We start from the raw sequence: 16,373 nt of genomic DNA, 5'->3' as shown, positions 1-16,373 counted from the left end.
TTCTGGGACATGAACTGGGGGGGAGGGGTGCTGTGCACAGGGGAAGAATCCCACTGTATTAGTTTGTATTTGCCCATCACGGGATGGTGTAATATGTTGTCCATTTCTCTCCTTGGTCTTGGAGCGCTGGAGGCAGAGGAGCAGGGCCAGGCCACTGCGGACCTAGTTCTTTTTCTGGCGCAGGACCTAGGAATTATACCTACAAGGCACGATCACTTTTCAACCGCTTTTTCCACTCTGCTCTCATATCCTGACACTCCCACGAGTGGAGCAGAGGATCTTGTGTCAAGGATGATGGCGCTGCTCCAGGTCACACTGAGGGGTTGAAGCTGGGCGGGGCAGGCCAGGAGAGGCCCTGGGCTTTGCTCTGAGGATGCTGTGCAGAGGTGGACCAGCAAGCCTGCTCTTCCCGAGGCAGGACAGGGAGTGGGGTGGATAGCAGGATGCAGGGCCAACCCGAGGCGGTAACTGCCGGGATGACCACAAATGCCGATTCTTTGATTTCCCCCTCCCATGAGTACGAGGGCCCAGGACTCTGCACAGCAGAGCCGGGGCCTTCCTTGGAGGTCCAGTGTGGGAAGAGGCCTCGGGGCCTCTGCTTTTGCTCTGGCCCTCCCCCAGGGTTTGTTTATTCTCTGGGCTGTGCTGTCTTCTTCCGTCTGGGTTTCCAACCCCGAGGACGTCCTCCAGTGCCTGCGAGAAGGCTCTGAGCCCTCCTGGGTCTGAGTGTCTCGGCCGATCTCCTCACTGCTTTCTGCCAAGCCTGGAGCTGTGGGTGACCCCTCTTGAGGGCAGACAGGACTGAGGGCACGGTGACAGCTCCAGGGCAGGGAGTGGGGACTAGCCAATAGCCAAAGGGCTGCGGTGGGGGTGGGGCTCTGGCCATGCCTTAGGGTTCTAGAAAAACCCAACAGTTGTTTGCTTAGCTTAAATGTAGGTGCTCAGGGTGTCTGATTCTGTACCCCTAATCCAGGAAGCGCTTTCAGCCCCATGGACATGTGTGCCTGGCATGGCCCGAGCAGCCACTGCGGCCTGACTGGGGCCGGAAGAGGCTCTTTGGGGCATTTGCTGCTCCTGTGATCAGTGCTCCTGAGCGGGCACCAGGGAGGGATGCAGAGGATGTGCGGGGGGTGGTGGAGGATCAGGCCTGGCCTCCCTGTATTTTGAGAGTCTTTCTCCAGGCCAGGGTTCCAGCCTTGCCTGCCCAGTCTCCAAGATCCGGGGGTAGGACCAGGTCCAGGAGGGAAGGTGGGACTCTGGGGTTTAGGACAAACAGGGCCTGCCCCCAACCCATCCCCAGTTTGGGGATGAGGAAGAGTTAAGATGGACAGCGCCCTGCTCTTTCTCCTCTGAGCGCTCTCAGTCTATCACCCCATTTCAGAGCTGGGCTCACGCAGAGGACTGTCACTCTGCAGGTTGCCCGGGCTCTGGGGGATTGAATTCACAGCTGCAGAGCTGGAGAGATCCCAGAGGCTGCATTGCCTCTTTGGCCTCCTCTTTCTGTCTTGGGGTCCTGGGCGCATGGGACAGGGACCGGTCCTGTGCCCTCTGCCAGTCCTGAGCTGGTGACTTCAACCCCACCTGGGTCAGGAAGGGAGAACCAGGTGTGAGCTCTGCCCCCCTCTGCTTCCTTGGAAATCAAAGGACAGACAAGGGGCAGAGGGCAAGGGACAAAGTTCAGGGATGTCTGCTTTCCTCTGTCTCAATGAATGCGACATGCACGTGCTTTGAGCTCAAGTTCAGTTGTGGTTGTCTCCCCTCCCCTGTTTTGGAAGAATGAAGTCATGCAGGGGCACCGGGATGCTCTATGTAGGAGAGGGAAGTGCAGTCAAAGCCTGGGGTGGGCAGCTTGGGGGCCTGTCCGACCAGGAAGTGGTGGTCTCCCTGGGCGCAGGGCACACAGATGAGGCTGCCTGTCCTCCGCTTGGTCTGGCTTCTTTGTGAGTGCATGTCTGCTGGAAGCAGCTCCTGTTTGGTGCTACCTGCAGTCTCCATCTCCAGCCATGGGCGGGGGGTCTCCCTTGGGGTGGGGCAGACAGAGTAGATGCTAAGGGGTTGCCGTTCCTTTCCTACTACTCTTGGGTCCCCAAACCTCTTGGCTAACGTTGTGCATGTTTGATTCTCTATTGGCTGTGGCTGCTACCTGCCTAGGAGCTGATAACTAATCCTTCCCAGCAGGTGAGTCACTCTTGGGGCTCTGGACACTATAACTCTTAACCACTGTCCTGGGCTCTGCTGCCCTATACTGGGCTCAAAAGAGGGGGCTTGTCAATTCTACCTTCTGCCTTATTACTCATCCTAACAGGGTGGCATCAGGTTGGGTCCCCAAAGAAAAAGTGGAAATGTAGGGAAAGGAGCTAATGCAAACAGACCCCCACCACAAGGGAGGTGAACATCTGCAGAAGCGAGGAGGAAGCTTCTAGGTCTGTTCTCTTACCCACAAGGCCCAAGGCAAGGCCGTCCTATAAGACTGCACAGGTTGGGCACTGCACAGTTCCAGGGGCACAGTCCACAAAGGCAGTGGCGTGAGTGGCAGCCCCTGGAGCATGTGCACGGAAGGACCTCCCAGAGGAGGAGCCAGCCTCCTGTGTACCTCATCAGGGGCCAAGAGGAGGCAAGAGGACGGTCTTTGATTTCTTGGGAGTTGCCTGCTGGAACCCCAGAGGAGAGAACTTTGCAAGGAATTGTGCCTCAGTTTCCTCCCCTCTGAATTAGTGGATGCTCTCCACCCTGGGCACCTTGGGAAGCACCCAAAGTCCTCAGGGGTCCAGGAACCATGGCCCTCTAGGGACTTGGAGCCACCTTCTCACCATAAGATCGGCGGGAGGAGGCTCTCTGGGCAGGGTGAGGGGAGTGGGGGTTGATTGTCTGGGATCTGGCATGGGTCACATCCCACTGCCCACAGCTATAGGGATCAGTAACTCCCCCTCTAGCCTGCCCAGAGAAGGCAATGTCTGAATAGGGGGCTTCTCATTGCCCCCAACCCCTTCTAGCCCAGGTTAAAGTCCCAGAGCCTCAAATTAGTCAGCTATTAACCACCCTCCTTTCTCCCTAGTCTTGTTCTTTCCTTTTCTTTCTTCCGCTCACACCAGGAGCATTCCCTGGTTGGCACTGGGGTGGCTCATGGGCTGGGGTTGGGGGTGGGCAGGAAGAAGACTGGGGGAAACACACACCTCACCCTTGCCACTTGGCTTGTCGGTTGCAGAAAGAGCTGGGTTCCACTGAGGACATCCACCTGGCCTCACGCAAGGTCAAAGAGCTGTCTGTTATTGACGGCCGGAGGGCACAGAACTGCATCATCCTTCTCTCCAAGTAGGTGCCCGCCCTGCCTCTGTGGCCCTGCCCCAGGGAAGGTTGTGGGTGGGAAGGATGTGCCCCCAGAGAGTGGAGGCCTGGGCTGGGGCTAGAGAAGAAGAGGAGGGAGCTGAGTGCCTGGGGAGAGAGCGACTGGCAGACAGATGGGGTGGTGGTGACCTCTGGGCTCCCCCCATCTCCAGCTATCCCCTGGGAATGGCAGGGCGCCCCTGATCCAAGCATCCTCTCCCGGGAGCCCCCGCGGAGCAGCGGTGCAGACTCTGCAGACAGGAAACTGCCCCAGGCACGAGGCCCCTGACCTGCCTGGTCGGCGTCTGGCAGTGGCATCGCTCTAAGCCCACGGAGGGCCCCGCTTGGCTTAGGCCACAGAGCAGCATGATGTCAGCCCCCAAGCATTTCCCGCGGCTGCAGAACAAACAGGGCAGTATCTGGGCTAACAGCCTAGCTTCTGTGCGGGGGCCTCCCGCCTGAGCTGGGGTCAGAGGGCGCCGCCTCTCTTACTATTCTTAGTGCTGCCCTAGGACATGCATCCCCGTTTTCCTCCCACAGGGCCCCAGGGCTCAGTGTCTCCCCCTCGATGGCAAGGGAGACTTCTGCTTGCCCGCTCCCGATGGGTGTGCATCCGGAGGGGCTGTGTGGATGCGTGTGTGTGTGTGTGTGTGCGCACGTGCAGTGCGTGCAGGGGGTTGCGTCTCTCTCTCCCAGTGTTGGAACGGCTGTGTGGGAGCCAAGGGGCAGCTGTTCTGTCTTGAAGGAAGCAGGAGCCTGCCCTAATGGTCTGCCCATATTCCCATCCTCCCATGGAGATGCTGCGGGTATTTTGGGCATGAGAAGGAGGATCGGAACTTTTTGCCCTGTCTCAGTCTACACTGAAGATGGCCCTCTTCCTCCCAAACGTCCCTGTCAGTGAGGATGGAGACTCAAACAAGAGACCAGAGTACTCACGTCTCTGTTTAGGGACTAAAATATCCCAGGCTCAAGTTAGAGAGGGAACCAGGTGAGTTTAGTGTCAAAGGTTTTACCGAGCAGGGAGTGCTATCAAAGGTAAAGGAGAGAGAGAAGGCCCCAGCTCTGGCTTTGGAAGGAGGAGGCCAGGGGTCTGTCCTGGGCAGAGGGGCCAGGCCAGGCTGCTCAGGGTGGGGTTTTGCCATAGGTTGAAGCTGTCCAATGAGGAGATCCGGCAAGCTATCTTGAAGATGGACGAACAGGAGGACCTCGCTAAGGACATGCTGGAGCAGGTGAGGCCCCTGAAACTAGGAGGCAGCCGTATCCCTTCCCGACAGTCCCCAGGGAGGCTGAGACTCTTAGGTCAAGGAGAAGTCAGGCTGGAGGAGCAAGGGAGAGGCTCATAGAAACTTCCCTGGATCAACCTCTCTGAGAGGAGGCCAGAACAGACTACATCTTTTCAGGGGCTTGAGGCCCCTAGAAAGGAAACATGAGGAATGATTCCCCCATGAGTCTCAGGGCAAAGACAGTGGCCGCAGCCATGTGCTGTTGAGGGCTTCCGTGATGGCTCAGCAGGTGAAGAGCCCTCCTGCAATGTAGGAGACACAGGAGACACGGATTCGCATCTCTTCCTCATGAGTCTGCTGTGTCCTTCAAGAGAAACCCAGAAACTACCAAGCAAAGCCACCATTAGTTGGACATTGAAATTAAGAACTCTATTAATCAAAAGGCACTGTTACCAGAGTGAAAAGGCAAACCAAGCTTTAGACCTTTGCACAAAGATCTCGTATTCAGAACAGAGGACTTTACAAATCAGTGAGAAAAATGACAAACAACCTAAAAATGAGCAAAAGATTCAAATAGGTACTTTATAAAAGAGAATCTCCAAATGGCTCAATACCATCACTCATCAGAGAAATACGGTAAAAGATGTTCAATACTATTAGCCAACAGAGAAACACAAAAAGTCACAGTGAGGGCGAACCAGCCACCCGCTTAAACAGCTAAAACCGAAGAGGCCAACAATGCGAGCTGTTGGCAAGGATGCGAAGCAACTGGAACTCTCATTTGGTGAAACGATTCTGGAAAACAGTTTAGCAGTACACACACCTATTCCATTTTCCAGCAATCCCACTGGGTACAAATACTGACTATAGGAATATTCATAACTATTTATAAAACCCTCAAACTGTTAACACGCCAACTGTCCATCAATAGGAAAGTGAACAGATTGAGATATATTCCCACAGTAGAATAGTGCTCAGCAATGAATGGGCTTTCCTGGAGGCTCAGATGGTAAAGAATCTGTCGGCAATGCAGGAGTCCTGGGTTCGATCCCTGGGTCAGGAAGATCCCCTGCAGAAGGGAATGCAACCCACTCCAGCATTCTTGCCTGGGAAATCCCATGGGCAGAGGAGCCTGGTGGGCTACAGTCCATGGGGTCAACAAAGAGGCAAACACAACGGAGCAACTAACACTTTCACTTTTCACTTTCATCAATGAATAAAAAATGAATTCAGTTCAGTTCAGTCGCTCAGTCGTGTCCGACTCTTTGCGACCCCAGGAATCGGAGCACGCCAGGCCTCCCTGTCCATCACCAACTCCCGGAGTTCACTCAGACTCATGTCCATTGAGTCACTGATGCCATCCAGCCATCTCATCCTGGGTCGTCCCCTTCTCCTCCTGCCCCCAATCCCTCCCAGCATCAGAGTCTTTTCCAATGAGTCAACTGTTCGCATGAGGTGGCCAAAGTACTGGAGTTTCAGCTTTAGCATCAGTCCTTCCAAAGAACACTCAGGGCTGATCTCCTTCAGAATGGACTGGTTGGATCTCCTTGCAGTCCAAGGGACTCTCAAGAATCTTCTCTAACACCACAGTTCAAAAGCATCAATTCTTCGGCTCTCAGCCTTCTTCACAGTCCAACTCTCACATCCATACATGACCATTGGAAAAACCATAGCCTTGACTAGATGGACCTTTGTTGGCAGCGTAATGTGTCTGCTTTTGAATATGCTATCTAGGTTGGTCATAACTTTCCTTCCAAGGAGTAAGCGTCTTTTAATTTCATGGCTACAGTCACCATCTGCAGTGATTTTGGAGCTCCCCAAAATAAAGTCTGACACTGTTTCCACTGTTTCCCCATCTATTTCCCATGAAGTGATGGGACCAGATGCCATGATCTTCATTTTCTGAATGTTGAGCTTTAAGCCAACTTTTTCACTCTCCACTTTCACTTTCATACCTAAATGTGAATGAGTCTCAGATATTCTGTTAAAGAAACCAGACCCCAGAAAGAGCACACAGCATCATTTGTTCAAGAATAAGTTCAAGAATAGCCAAACATGGGACTTCCCTGGTGGTCTGGTGGTTAAGACTCTGCACTTCCATTGCAGGGGGAAACAGGTTCAATCCCTGATCAGGGAACTAAGATCCCACACGCTGTGTGGCATGTCCAAAAAAAATAGCTAAATTTGATCTAAGGTGATAGAGTTCAGTTGAGAGGCTACACTGGAGGAAGAGGTCCCTTTCTTATTAAAGTAGCACAAGGGAACTTTGCAGGGGATGAAAATCTTCTGTATCTTAATCTGGATGGTTCAATTAGTGGATTTGTTGTTGTTCAGTCACTAAGTCATGTTCGACTCTTTGCAACCCCATGGACTGCAACATGCCAGTCTTCCTTGCCCTTCACTATCTCCTGGAGTTTGTTCAAACTCATGTCCATTGAGTCAGTGATGCCATCCAACCATCTCATCCTCTGTTGCCCCCTTCTCCTTCTGCCCTCAGTCTTTCCCAGCATTAGGGTCTTTTCCAATGAATCCACTCTTCACATTAGGGGCCGAAGAGTTAGAGCTTCAGCATCAGTCCTTCCAATGAATATTCAGGGTTGATTTGCTTTAAGATTGACTGATTTGATCTCCTTGCTGTCCATGGGACTCTCAAGATAGTTTTATCAAAATTCATTTAGTTGTACATTTAAAATGCTATGCTAAGTCACTTTAGTCATGTCCGACTCTGTGCAAGCCCATAGATGGAAGCCCACCAGGCTCCCCCGTCACTGGGATTTTCCAGGCAAGAACACTGGAGTGGGTTGCCATTTCCTTCTCCAGTGCATGAAAGTGAAAAATGAAAGTGAAATCAGTCGTGTCTGACTCTTAGCGACCCCATGGACTGCAGCCTACCAGGCTCCTCCGTCCATGGGGTTTTGTAGGCAAGAGTACTGGAGTGGGTTGCCATTGCCTTCTCTGACATTTAAAATGGATGCATTTTATTTTATGTAAATTATACCTCAATAAATTGATGGAGAAGACTCTTGAGAGTCCCTTGGACTGCAAGGAGATTCAACCAGTCCATTCTAAAGGAAATCAGTCCTGAATATTCATTGGAAGGACTGATGCTGAAACTGAAACTCCAGTACTTTGGCCACCTGATGAGAAGAACTGACTCATTTGAAAATGCTGATGCTGATGCTGGGAAAGATTGAAGGTGGAAGAAGAAGGGGATGATAGAGGATGAGATGGTTGGATGGCATCACCGACCCAATGGACATGAGTTTGAGTAAACTCCAGGAGGTGGTGATGGACAGGGAGGCCTGGCATGCTACAGTCCATGGGGTTGCAAAGAGTCAGACACGACTGAGCAACTGAACTGAACTGAAATTGGTGGTAAATAATCTGCCTGCAACAAAAAGATGGTAAAGAATCTTCCTGCAATGCAGGAGACCTGGGTTCAATCCCTGTGTTGGGCAGATCCCCTGGAGAAGGGAATGGCTATCCACTCCAGTATCCTTTCCTAGAGAATTCCATGGACAGAGGAGCCTGGTGGGCTACAGTCCATGGGTCGCAAAGAGTCAGACACGACTAAGAGACTTTCACATACCTCAATCATGTTGGTTTAAAAAGAAAAAGCTCATTGAGCTGTACACTTAAGAACACTGTATGTAAGTTTACCGTATGTAAGTTATAGCTCACTTTTAAAAAGTGAAAAAGAAGGAAGGAAGTCTGGAGCTGGGTGCCCTGAATCCCTTGGAGCAGGTGAAACATGAACCACCCAGACGAGGATGCGTCTCTCTGACAGAGTTGGGGGGCCTTCCTCATCTGAGCCTGGTCAGTGTGGGGGGTTTTCCGTTGGCTGCACCCCCATGACAGCCTCTCACCAGTTTCCTGACTTTCAACTCCCCTTCACAGCTCCTCAAGTTCATCCCGGAGAAGAGCGACGTTGACCTCCTGGAGGAGCACAAGCATGAGATCGAGCGGATGGCCCGCGCGGACCGCTTCCTCTATGAGATGAGCCGGTCAGAGCAGCGGGCGTGGCAGGAGGCAGCGGGGGTGGGGGTGCTGGAGCTGGCCGGGATGGGGGCTGCCTCGCCATGCGGATGGCCCGCGCAGGCGGCTTCCTCTATGAGATGAGCCGGTCAGAGCAGCGGGCATGGCAGCAGGTGGCAGGGGCAGGCAGGCGGAGGAGGAGCAGGGCTGGAGCTGGCCAGGATGGGGGCAGACCGCTTCCTCTATGAGATGAGCTGGTCAGAGCAGCAGGCATGGCAGGAGGCAGCGGGGGTGGGCAGGCCGAGGAGGGTGGGGGGGTGGGCAGGCCGAGGAGGGTGGGGGGCTGCCTCACCATGCAGCTCACCCTGTCCACAGGATCGACCACTACCAGCAGCGGCTGCAGGCCCTCTTCTTCAAAAAGAAGTTCCAGGAGCGGCTGGCTGAGGCCAAGCCCAAAGTGGAAGGTACGGCCCAGGGCTGGGGAGCAAGCCTTGGGGAGGGGTGGGAGTCAGTGGACACGCACAGAGGGAAACTCCTTCCTTATTCTTCATTCACCCCCACAACCAAGGACAAGATGTAAGTCTATGCTTTTCATAGATGTGGTGCTTGTGTATATGAGCGCCCATGCCAGCCCCGCACCCTGTTCCCCGGGCTCAGCATGCAGACTCTTGAGGCCACAGACCTGCTGCTCTCTGCCCCAGCCTGGGACGGAAATGCTGAAAAAATGATGATAATAGTGACCAACTAGCACCCTTCTTGGTCTGGACTAACCCATCGTTGCCCTGCTTGGGAGAGGTCCGAGGTGCAGAGAAGACCTCCAGACACGTTATTTGAAGTGTGAGCTCCTCAGAAAGTAGGGAACTTGGGTGAGGTGGCATCTGATTTTCTGACCTGGGGAACTTCTCCCACCTATTTCAGGTGGAAACTTTGTAATTAGACAAGAAGCACAGGTCAAGCACTGTCTGAAACACGGGCCGTGGATGGTCCCGTTTGGGGGCCCTTCTCTCACCTCTAAGATGGATCTGTGTCAGTGGCCCGAGGCTGTGTTACTGCTGGTGTTGGTGGAGCCGGGACTGGAATGCAGATGTCATTCTTCAGAATCCAGCCCTTCCCTCTTGTCCTGTCCCAGAGGGCATGTGGAACTGCCTGGGGATGGTAGAGGATGGAGGGGCAGGGAGCCTGGGGGAGGGGCAGGGGGCCTGGGGGAAGGGCAGGTGGTCAGGAGGGTGGGCAGCCATGAGGGCCCCAAGGAGAGAAGCAGGAGAGGCTGTGGGCCCCTGTGTGGCGAGAACAGGCTGAGCAGGTTGGAGACAGCCTGTGTCCTGGATGCTGGGGGGGCAGGCTCGGGGCAGAGCAGAGCACGGGCCCCCTCTGCTGGACACCAGGCTGGCCCGCACGCCCTGGGAGGCCAGGTCCGGAGTATGGTCCTTCCTGGAGTTTGATGAGCTACTTCGGGAGGACTCTGGGGGGTCAGGTGGGGCATGACAGAACTCGAGGCTGACATTTTCTGTAATCTGGACAAACACGCACATGTGCACACACACAACAAGGGGTCTTCAGGCTGTGTGATCACAGATAATACGTCTGAGCAGGAAGCAAGGGTTGAGCAGTGACGCTGCAGGGTTGTGGTCTGGAGGCATCTCCTGCCCTGCTGATGGGCGAGTCCTTACTTTTGTTCTGCTGCTGACTGCCTCTGGGGCCTGAGGCAGGGACACAGGGGTTCAGCCCAAGACTTGTGCTCAACTATTTGTGTGTCTTGGATCAGTGCAGCAATTGTGAGCAATGGCCTGCAGTTTGGTGCTGTGGAACTAGTTTAGCCACTGGGTAGATTTAATCTCAGATAATTCTGTTCCCAGGAGCTCACTCCTAAACTCTCCCTAAGAAACATTCCTGGGAAAGCTAAGATTTTGCCTGTCCCAGCTGGTTGATAAGCTGTTAACTCTCCTCCCTAGCATCCGTCTATCCATCCCCAGGCAGGGCTTTTGGGTCAATTTGCCAAAAGTCAATTCATCAAATCTGACAAATTTACCAATTCTCCTATGAATATATTCATGAACATAGTCTTCTTGTATATATTCTTCTTAAAAATATGTTCATTGCTGAATATACCAAATTCACCAGTTCTCATTATGAACATATTTACAGAGTATAGTCAAGATGAATATGGCTTCACATGGAAATATATTCTTATGAATATATGTATGAATACATTATTCTTATGAGCATATCTAAAATGTCTCCATTGCATGTGGCAATTTTTCCGTTTATACTGATGCCCTTTGAATTCTTGTCGTTTTCTGTTTTGTCAACATTTTAGCATTTTTAGGATTCCTCTGCAGATTTTTCAGATAGCATATCAATCTAAGAAAAACTACCACAACCAATATATGTTGCCAGAAACTTCCCAAGTGGCAGTAGTGGTAAAGAGCCCACCTGCCAAGGCAGGAGACACAAGAGATGCAGGTTCGGTCCCTGGGTCGGGAAGATCCCTTGGAGGAGGGCGTGGCAACCCGCTCCAGCATTCTTGCCTGGCGACTCCTACGGACAGAGGAGCCTGGCGGACTACACTTCATAGCGTCACGCAGAGTCGGACATGACTGAAGGAACTTAGCATGCATGCATGCACTTAAACTCACTACTGAAATGTGCACTTTGAAAAGCGCACAGACCCTAGGAGTCCTACCTGATGAACCATCCCAAAGTGAATTCACCTGTGTGATCATTGCTGGTCTCTTGTTCAGCATTATGATTATAAGAAACAATGGGCTATTTATTTTCAGTGCTGCATTTTAGTCCATTGTATGAATATACCATAATGTACTTAACTAATCTAGATGTAACTTTTACAAAAAGGCAGACTTGGAACCACTCAATTACCTTTCAAGAGGAACGCCACTGCTAGGTGGCATATGTTTGAGTTTAGAAGCCACTGACCAACCTACCTTCTCATTTTTTTTGACAGCTTTTGGACAGTTACTTACTTGTAGTGCCTTTGAAGAGTTTTGCATACTTTTAGTCAAATGGCTCTCATTTTATCTTCATAGCAGCATCTTAAGGAATGTTTAGTTTGGCAGAAGCCAAAATCATAATACAATGGCTTGATCTTCTCATCACATTTAATAATCCAAGATCATATTCTTTAACCAGAAGCCAAATTTTCAGTGTAGGATTTGTGTTCCAATTCTGCCTACCCACCATAAATACAGAATTGCCGAGGGAAGGGCCAAAACAGCCTATCAGAATGAAATACTTAAGTTTTGGTGACGGGTTAGCCTTAGATTGCTTGTATTTCCAGCAAAGGTATCATTTAAGGCATTAGAGGGAAATTTTTAAATGTCTAAAGGTTGGAGAACATTTTTAAATGCTATTCAACAGGCTGTCATGTAACCTATTTAATCAAATCTAAGGCACCATCAACTGCAAAGCATAACATTATAGAAGAAAAAATGTGAGACTATTGCAGTTGATGTTTTAATTTGACAGGGATTTTTTTCCTTTCCAAAAAAATCAACAAAATACAGCACTTCAAAAGAGGCAGAAATAGTCCCATAGTATGTAACATGCTGAAATTAAAAATTTTAATCACTAGGTTTATAAAAGTAAAGGCCTTCCCTGGTGGCTCAGATAGTAAAAAATCTGCCTACGATGCAGGAGACCCAGGTTACATCCCTGGTTGGGAAGTTCCCCTGGAGAAGGGAATGGCTACCCATGCCAGTATTCTTGCCTGGAAAATCCCATGGACAGAGGAGCCTGGTGGGCTACAGTCCATAGGGTCACAAAAGAGTCACTGAGCAGCTAACACTAACTTTAGAAAAGTAAAAGTATTATATTCTTGCATATATCCACAGGAAAAAAACAGTTATCTTTATATGTAGGAAAGATACGTTCTTAAGTCTAGTCTTAGGAAATGTTGGCACATTTTGAGAAAGGGTTATGTGGCTGAATTGGCTTTTGGTGAGTTTGTCGGCTTCCCCCAGAAGCAGGCAGGTGTGGAGAAACTTGTCCTCTGGGACATGGGAATAGCCTCTGCCCCTCTGAAGTTGACACTTGACGACTCCTTTTCTGGACTCTGGTGGTACCATCTGAGGGTCCAGAAGCCCTGGCGTGTGCAGGGCTCTCACCTGTCCCTCCTCCCCCAGCCATCCTGCTGGCCTCCCGGGAGCTGATCCGCAGCAAGCGTCTAGCGCGGATGCTGGAGGTGGTCCTGGCCATCGGCAACTTCATGAACAAAGGGCAGCGTGGGGGCGCCTACGGGTTCCGGGTGGCCAGCCTCAACAAGATTGCTGACACCAAGTCCAGCATCGACAGGTGGGACCTACCAGCTTCTGTAGCCCCTCTCTCACCCCGCGCTGGCCTCTCCCTTCTCCCCTCTCCTGTACATGTGTGCTGTAGCTTCGGTCGGTCATATCCAATTCTTTGCGACCTGTGGACTGCAGCCCACCAGGCTCCTCTGTCCGTGGGATTCTCCAGGCAAGAATACTGGAGTGGGCTTGCCATTTCCTTCTCCAGGGATCTTCCCAACCTGGGGATCGAACTTGCATCTGCCTGTGTCTCCTGCATTTGCGGGTGGATTCTTTACCCACTGAGCCACCAGGGAAGCCTTCCCAAAATAGGTCACAGCTTTCCCCTAACACCTCAGCCTAATTTCTGCCAAACCTTCGTTCCCAGTTCCCTTGGCCCCTGACCCTGACCTGACTTTCACCCACAGAAACATCTCTCTGCTCCATTACCTGATCATGATTCTGGAGAAGCACTTCCCTGACATCCTGAACATGCCCTCTGAGCTGCAGCACCTTCCAGAAGCCGCCAAAGTCAAGTGAGGGGACCCCCTGAGGCTTCCTTTTCCCTGTGATCATGTACTCTCTCATCTAAATTTCCTCCTTCGGGGCTACTCCAGGCTGACTAGGAATGAACAGTGTCTCGGGGCTTGCTCTGGGGGAACCCAACAAAAGACACTAGGAGTTGTCCTTTAGTCACTAAGTCGTGTCCGACTCTAGCGACCCCATGGACTGTAGCCCGCCAGGCTCCTCTGTCTATGGGATTCTCCAGGCAAGAATACTGGAGTGGGTTGCCATTTCCTTCTCCAGAACAAAAGACACTATTTGCTGTCAAATCCTCATTTCAGAGATTCTCCCAGGAAACGCAGTGGGGAGTGGGGAAGGGAGGCATATGGGAAGAATGCCAACAATGGGAGTGTTGTTAAGTCAATTACCACTGCAGGCATCAGAGCTTAATCCTGCCTGCAGGGCTGGGCAGCAGCATGGGGCACTCACTCTGCTTATCCCCCCAAACTGCAAAGGAGGGGAACCATCATCTGTCAGTCCCTGGCTGAGGAGTTTTGGGGGGGGCAATGACTCTGTGACCCACCCCCCCCCCCCAGAAAAAGTGCTCAGCGGTTGGAAGTCAGGGCTGCGCACTGGGATGGATGGTCCGAGGAGCTATTGGGTGGGGGCACCAAGGCAATCTGCTATAGGCAAGAAGTCAGTCCTAAACATATACAGGCTGATACAAGCATCTCCAAGAGATGCACAGTCAGAGCTCAGAGGGGAGGTGATTTGCCAGGGCCACATGTTAGTAGCAAAAGCAGAGCTGGAACCCAGGCCCACTGAATCCCAAGGCCACTGGGGTTGACACTGCCCTGAACTAACCCCAGCTCCTCTCCCTCCCTTTGTCCCCTCCCCACCCCCTCACCCCCAGCCTGGCAGAGCTGGAGAAGGAGGTAGGCAACCTCAGGAGGGGCCTCAGAGCAGTCGAGGTGGTGAGTACATCGTCTGTGCCCGCCTGGGTTTGAAGGGATGCTGCCTGGGTTGGTGGCTGCCTGTCACTGGGCCAGAGGGTGGAACCCCAGGTGCAGATTCCGCTGGAGGCATCTCTGTGACCCAAAACTCCTGGCGGGACTGACAGAACAGCTGGCGCAACGGACACAGCCTCCAGCACAGAGTGGGCCCTCAGGAAAGGGTAGCTGAATTATTCAAGGCTTAGATTTAGACTCCTGAATAGGGGACATCCATCCAAGACAGTGCAACCTGTCACCATAGAGGGGATGGGAATGAATGGTGACTTAGCCACATATTAAGGGATGGGATGGGGAGGGAGCTGGGAGGGGAGTTCAGGATGGGGGACACATGTACAGCCATGGCTGATTCATGTCAATGTATGGCAGAAACTACTACAATATTGTAATTAGCCTCCAATTAAATTAAAAAAAAAGATTGATTCAGATGGATGGGAAAGAGGATCTGCAGGCCTTGGAAATGGCTCATGGCAGGTAGCACCCAGTGTGACACTGGGGACCACTGTCGTCGTCCTATTCCAGCTCTAAAGGCTTCTCCGATGATGCGCTGTCTCTGGTACCCAGTATGGGGTTGGCCCCTACACCCAGAAACTGGAGCGCCTTCTCATCTTCACCGTGTGGGGGTGGGTAGGCAGCTAAGGGAGTAATGGGTTTAGAGAAAGAAGTAAGAGAAAGAACCTTTTGTTGCCATTATTGTGGCAGGAGGGGGCACACTTCCTAATTTATAGCTCTTTTAAGCACTACCCGAAATGCTCTCCATGGAGCAGCAGCATCGCGTGGAGATTTGGAAATGCATCTCACACTTTAATCCGCCCATGAATTGCCTGAGGGGCTTATTAAAATGCGGATTCTAATTCTGAGTGAGCCCAAGAACCTATTTCATAGAAAACTTCACGGTGCTGGTCCCAGGACCTGGAGCAAGATGGCAGTGGGGAGGAGGGAAGGATTGAGGCAGGCAGACTGGCTGAGAGCTCACACTCTTTGCCACCCCTAGACCTGGAGGCTTGGGGTGTGCCCCTTCCTAAAGACTCAGAGCCGGCAGCTGGCAAGAAGGGTGGGGGATGGGGTGAGCCGGGACGCCTGACTCTCGTCCTGGCACAGGACTGACCAGCACTTGGCTCTCCCTCCTCAGGAGCTGGAATATCAGAAACGGCAGGTGCGGGATCCGAACGACAAGTTTGTGCCGGTCATGAGCGATTTCATCACGGTCTCCAGCTTCAGCTTCTCAGAGCTGGAGGACCAGCTCAATGAAGCCAGGGCCAAGGTAAGGGGGCCCCAAGCCTGCAGGCTGACCCCACCCCGACTCCTCTCCACCTGCACCACCCCCACCACAGAGGGCGCAGAGGGACCCACCCAGAGGCACAGAGCTTTGAGGAGAAACCTGTCCTCACTCCTGCAAGAAAAGCAACTCTGTTGTAAAACTTACCATCCGCGACCAGTGTCAGGCACCTTGTTGAGCATTTTCCACCATCTGCCTCACCACCCACCTTATGGGTCTCTTGAAGGGGTATTGTCCTATTCGACAGATGTGCGACATCCAGTGAGGTTAAGTAACTTGCCCAAGGTTGCCCAGCTGTGCTAGAGAGAGCTGGGTGAAGCCAGACTCCAGAGCCCAGCTTTGCTCTCAGTTGTTTTGCCTCGCCGGCAGGCATGCCCCTGGACCCCTGCTGCGAGAGTCCTATTGAGATATGGGTGCTCATTTAGGGTCTGGGTTGGGGCCGAAGATTCAGTCTTCCAACTGGCTTCTGGGAGATGTCCCTGCTGCCAGTCCAAGGAGCACGCTTAAGAGTCATGAGGGCTGTCTTAGAGGGTTTTCAGCAGGTTGAATTACAGACGTGGCTGTCAGTAAACAGTGCCAGGCACGTGGCTAGCGCCCTACATCACTAACTCATTTAACTCCCCCAACATCATGAAGTAGTCCTGTTATCCCCATTTTACAGATGAGGAAACTGAGGCACAGAGTGGTTAAACAACTAGCCCAATAACTAGATGATCTGACATCCTTTTGGGTTCTAACCAGGCAGGTCCTGGCCTGTGGATGTGCTTCCCTAGCTCTG

At 52.2% G+C, this 16,373-nt stretch overlaps 1 protein-coding gene across 1 annotated transcript in view; it reads left to right on the top strand.

Moving 5' to 3' along the window:
• The window catches only part of DAAM2 (dishevelled associated activator of morphogenesis 2), a 130,900-nt gene that overhangs the window by 110,916 nt on the left and 3,611 nt on the right, over window positions 1-16,373 (top strand). The window contains exons 16-23 of the mRNA XM_052648457.1: window positions 3,206-3,312; window positions 4,469-4,553; window positions 8,445-8,551; window positions 8,898-8,986; window positions 12,662-12,830; window positions 13,231-13,338; window positions 14,220-14,280; window positions 15,449-15,580. Of these exons, the coding sequence (XP_052504417.1) occupies window positions 3,206-3,312; window positions 4,469-4,553; window positions 8,445-8,551; window positions 8,898-8,986; window positions 12,662-12,830; window positions 13,231-13,338; window positions 14,220-14,280; window positions 15,449-15,580 (858 nt within the window). The remainder of the gene's footprint in view (window positions 1-3,205; window positions 3,313-4,468; window positions 4,554-8,444; window positions 8,552-8,897; window positions 8,987-12,661; window positions 12,831-13,230; window positions 13,339-14,219; window positions 14,281-15,448; window positions 15,581-16,373) is intronic.

The sequence above is a fragment of the Budorcas taxicolor genome, chromosome 11 (genome assembly GCF_023091745.1).
Source record: "Budorcas taxicolor isolate Tak-1 chromosome 11, Takin1.1, whole genome shotgun sequence".
Classification (NCBI taxonomy): Eukaryota; Metazoa; Chordata; class Mammalia; order Artiodactyla; family Bovidae; genus Budorcas; species Budorcas taxicolor.
The sequence above is the reverse complement of the archived record's forward strand: the minus strand, read 5'-3'. Positions and strand labels throughout refer to the sequence as shown.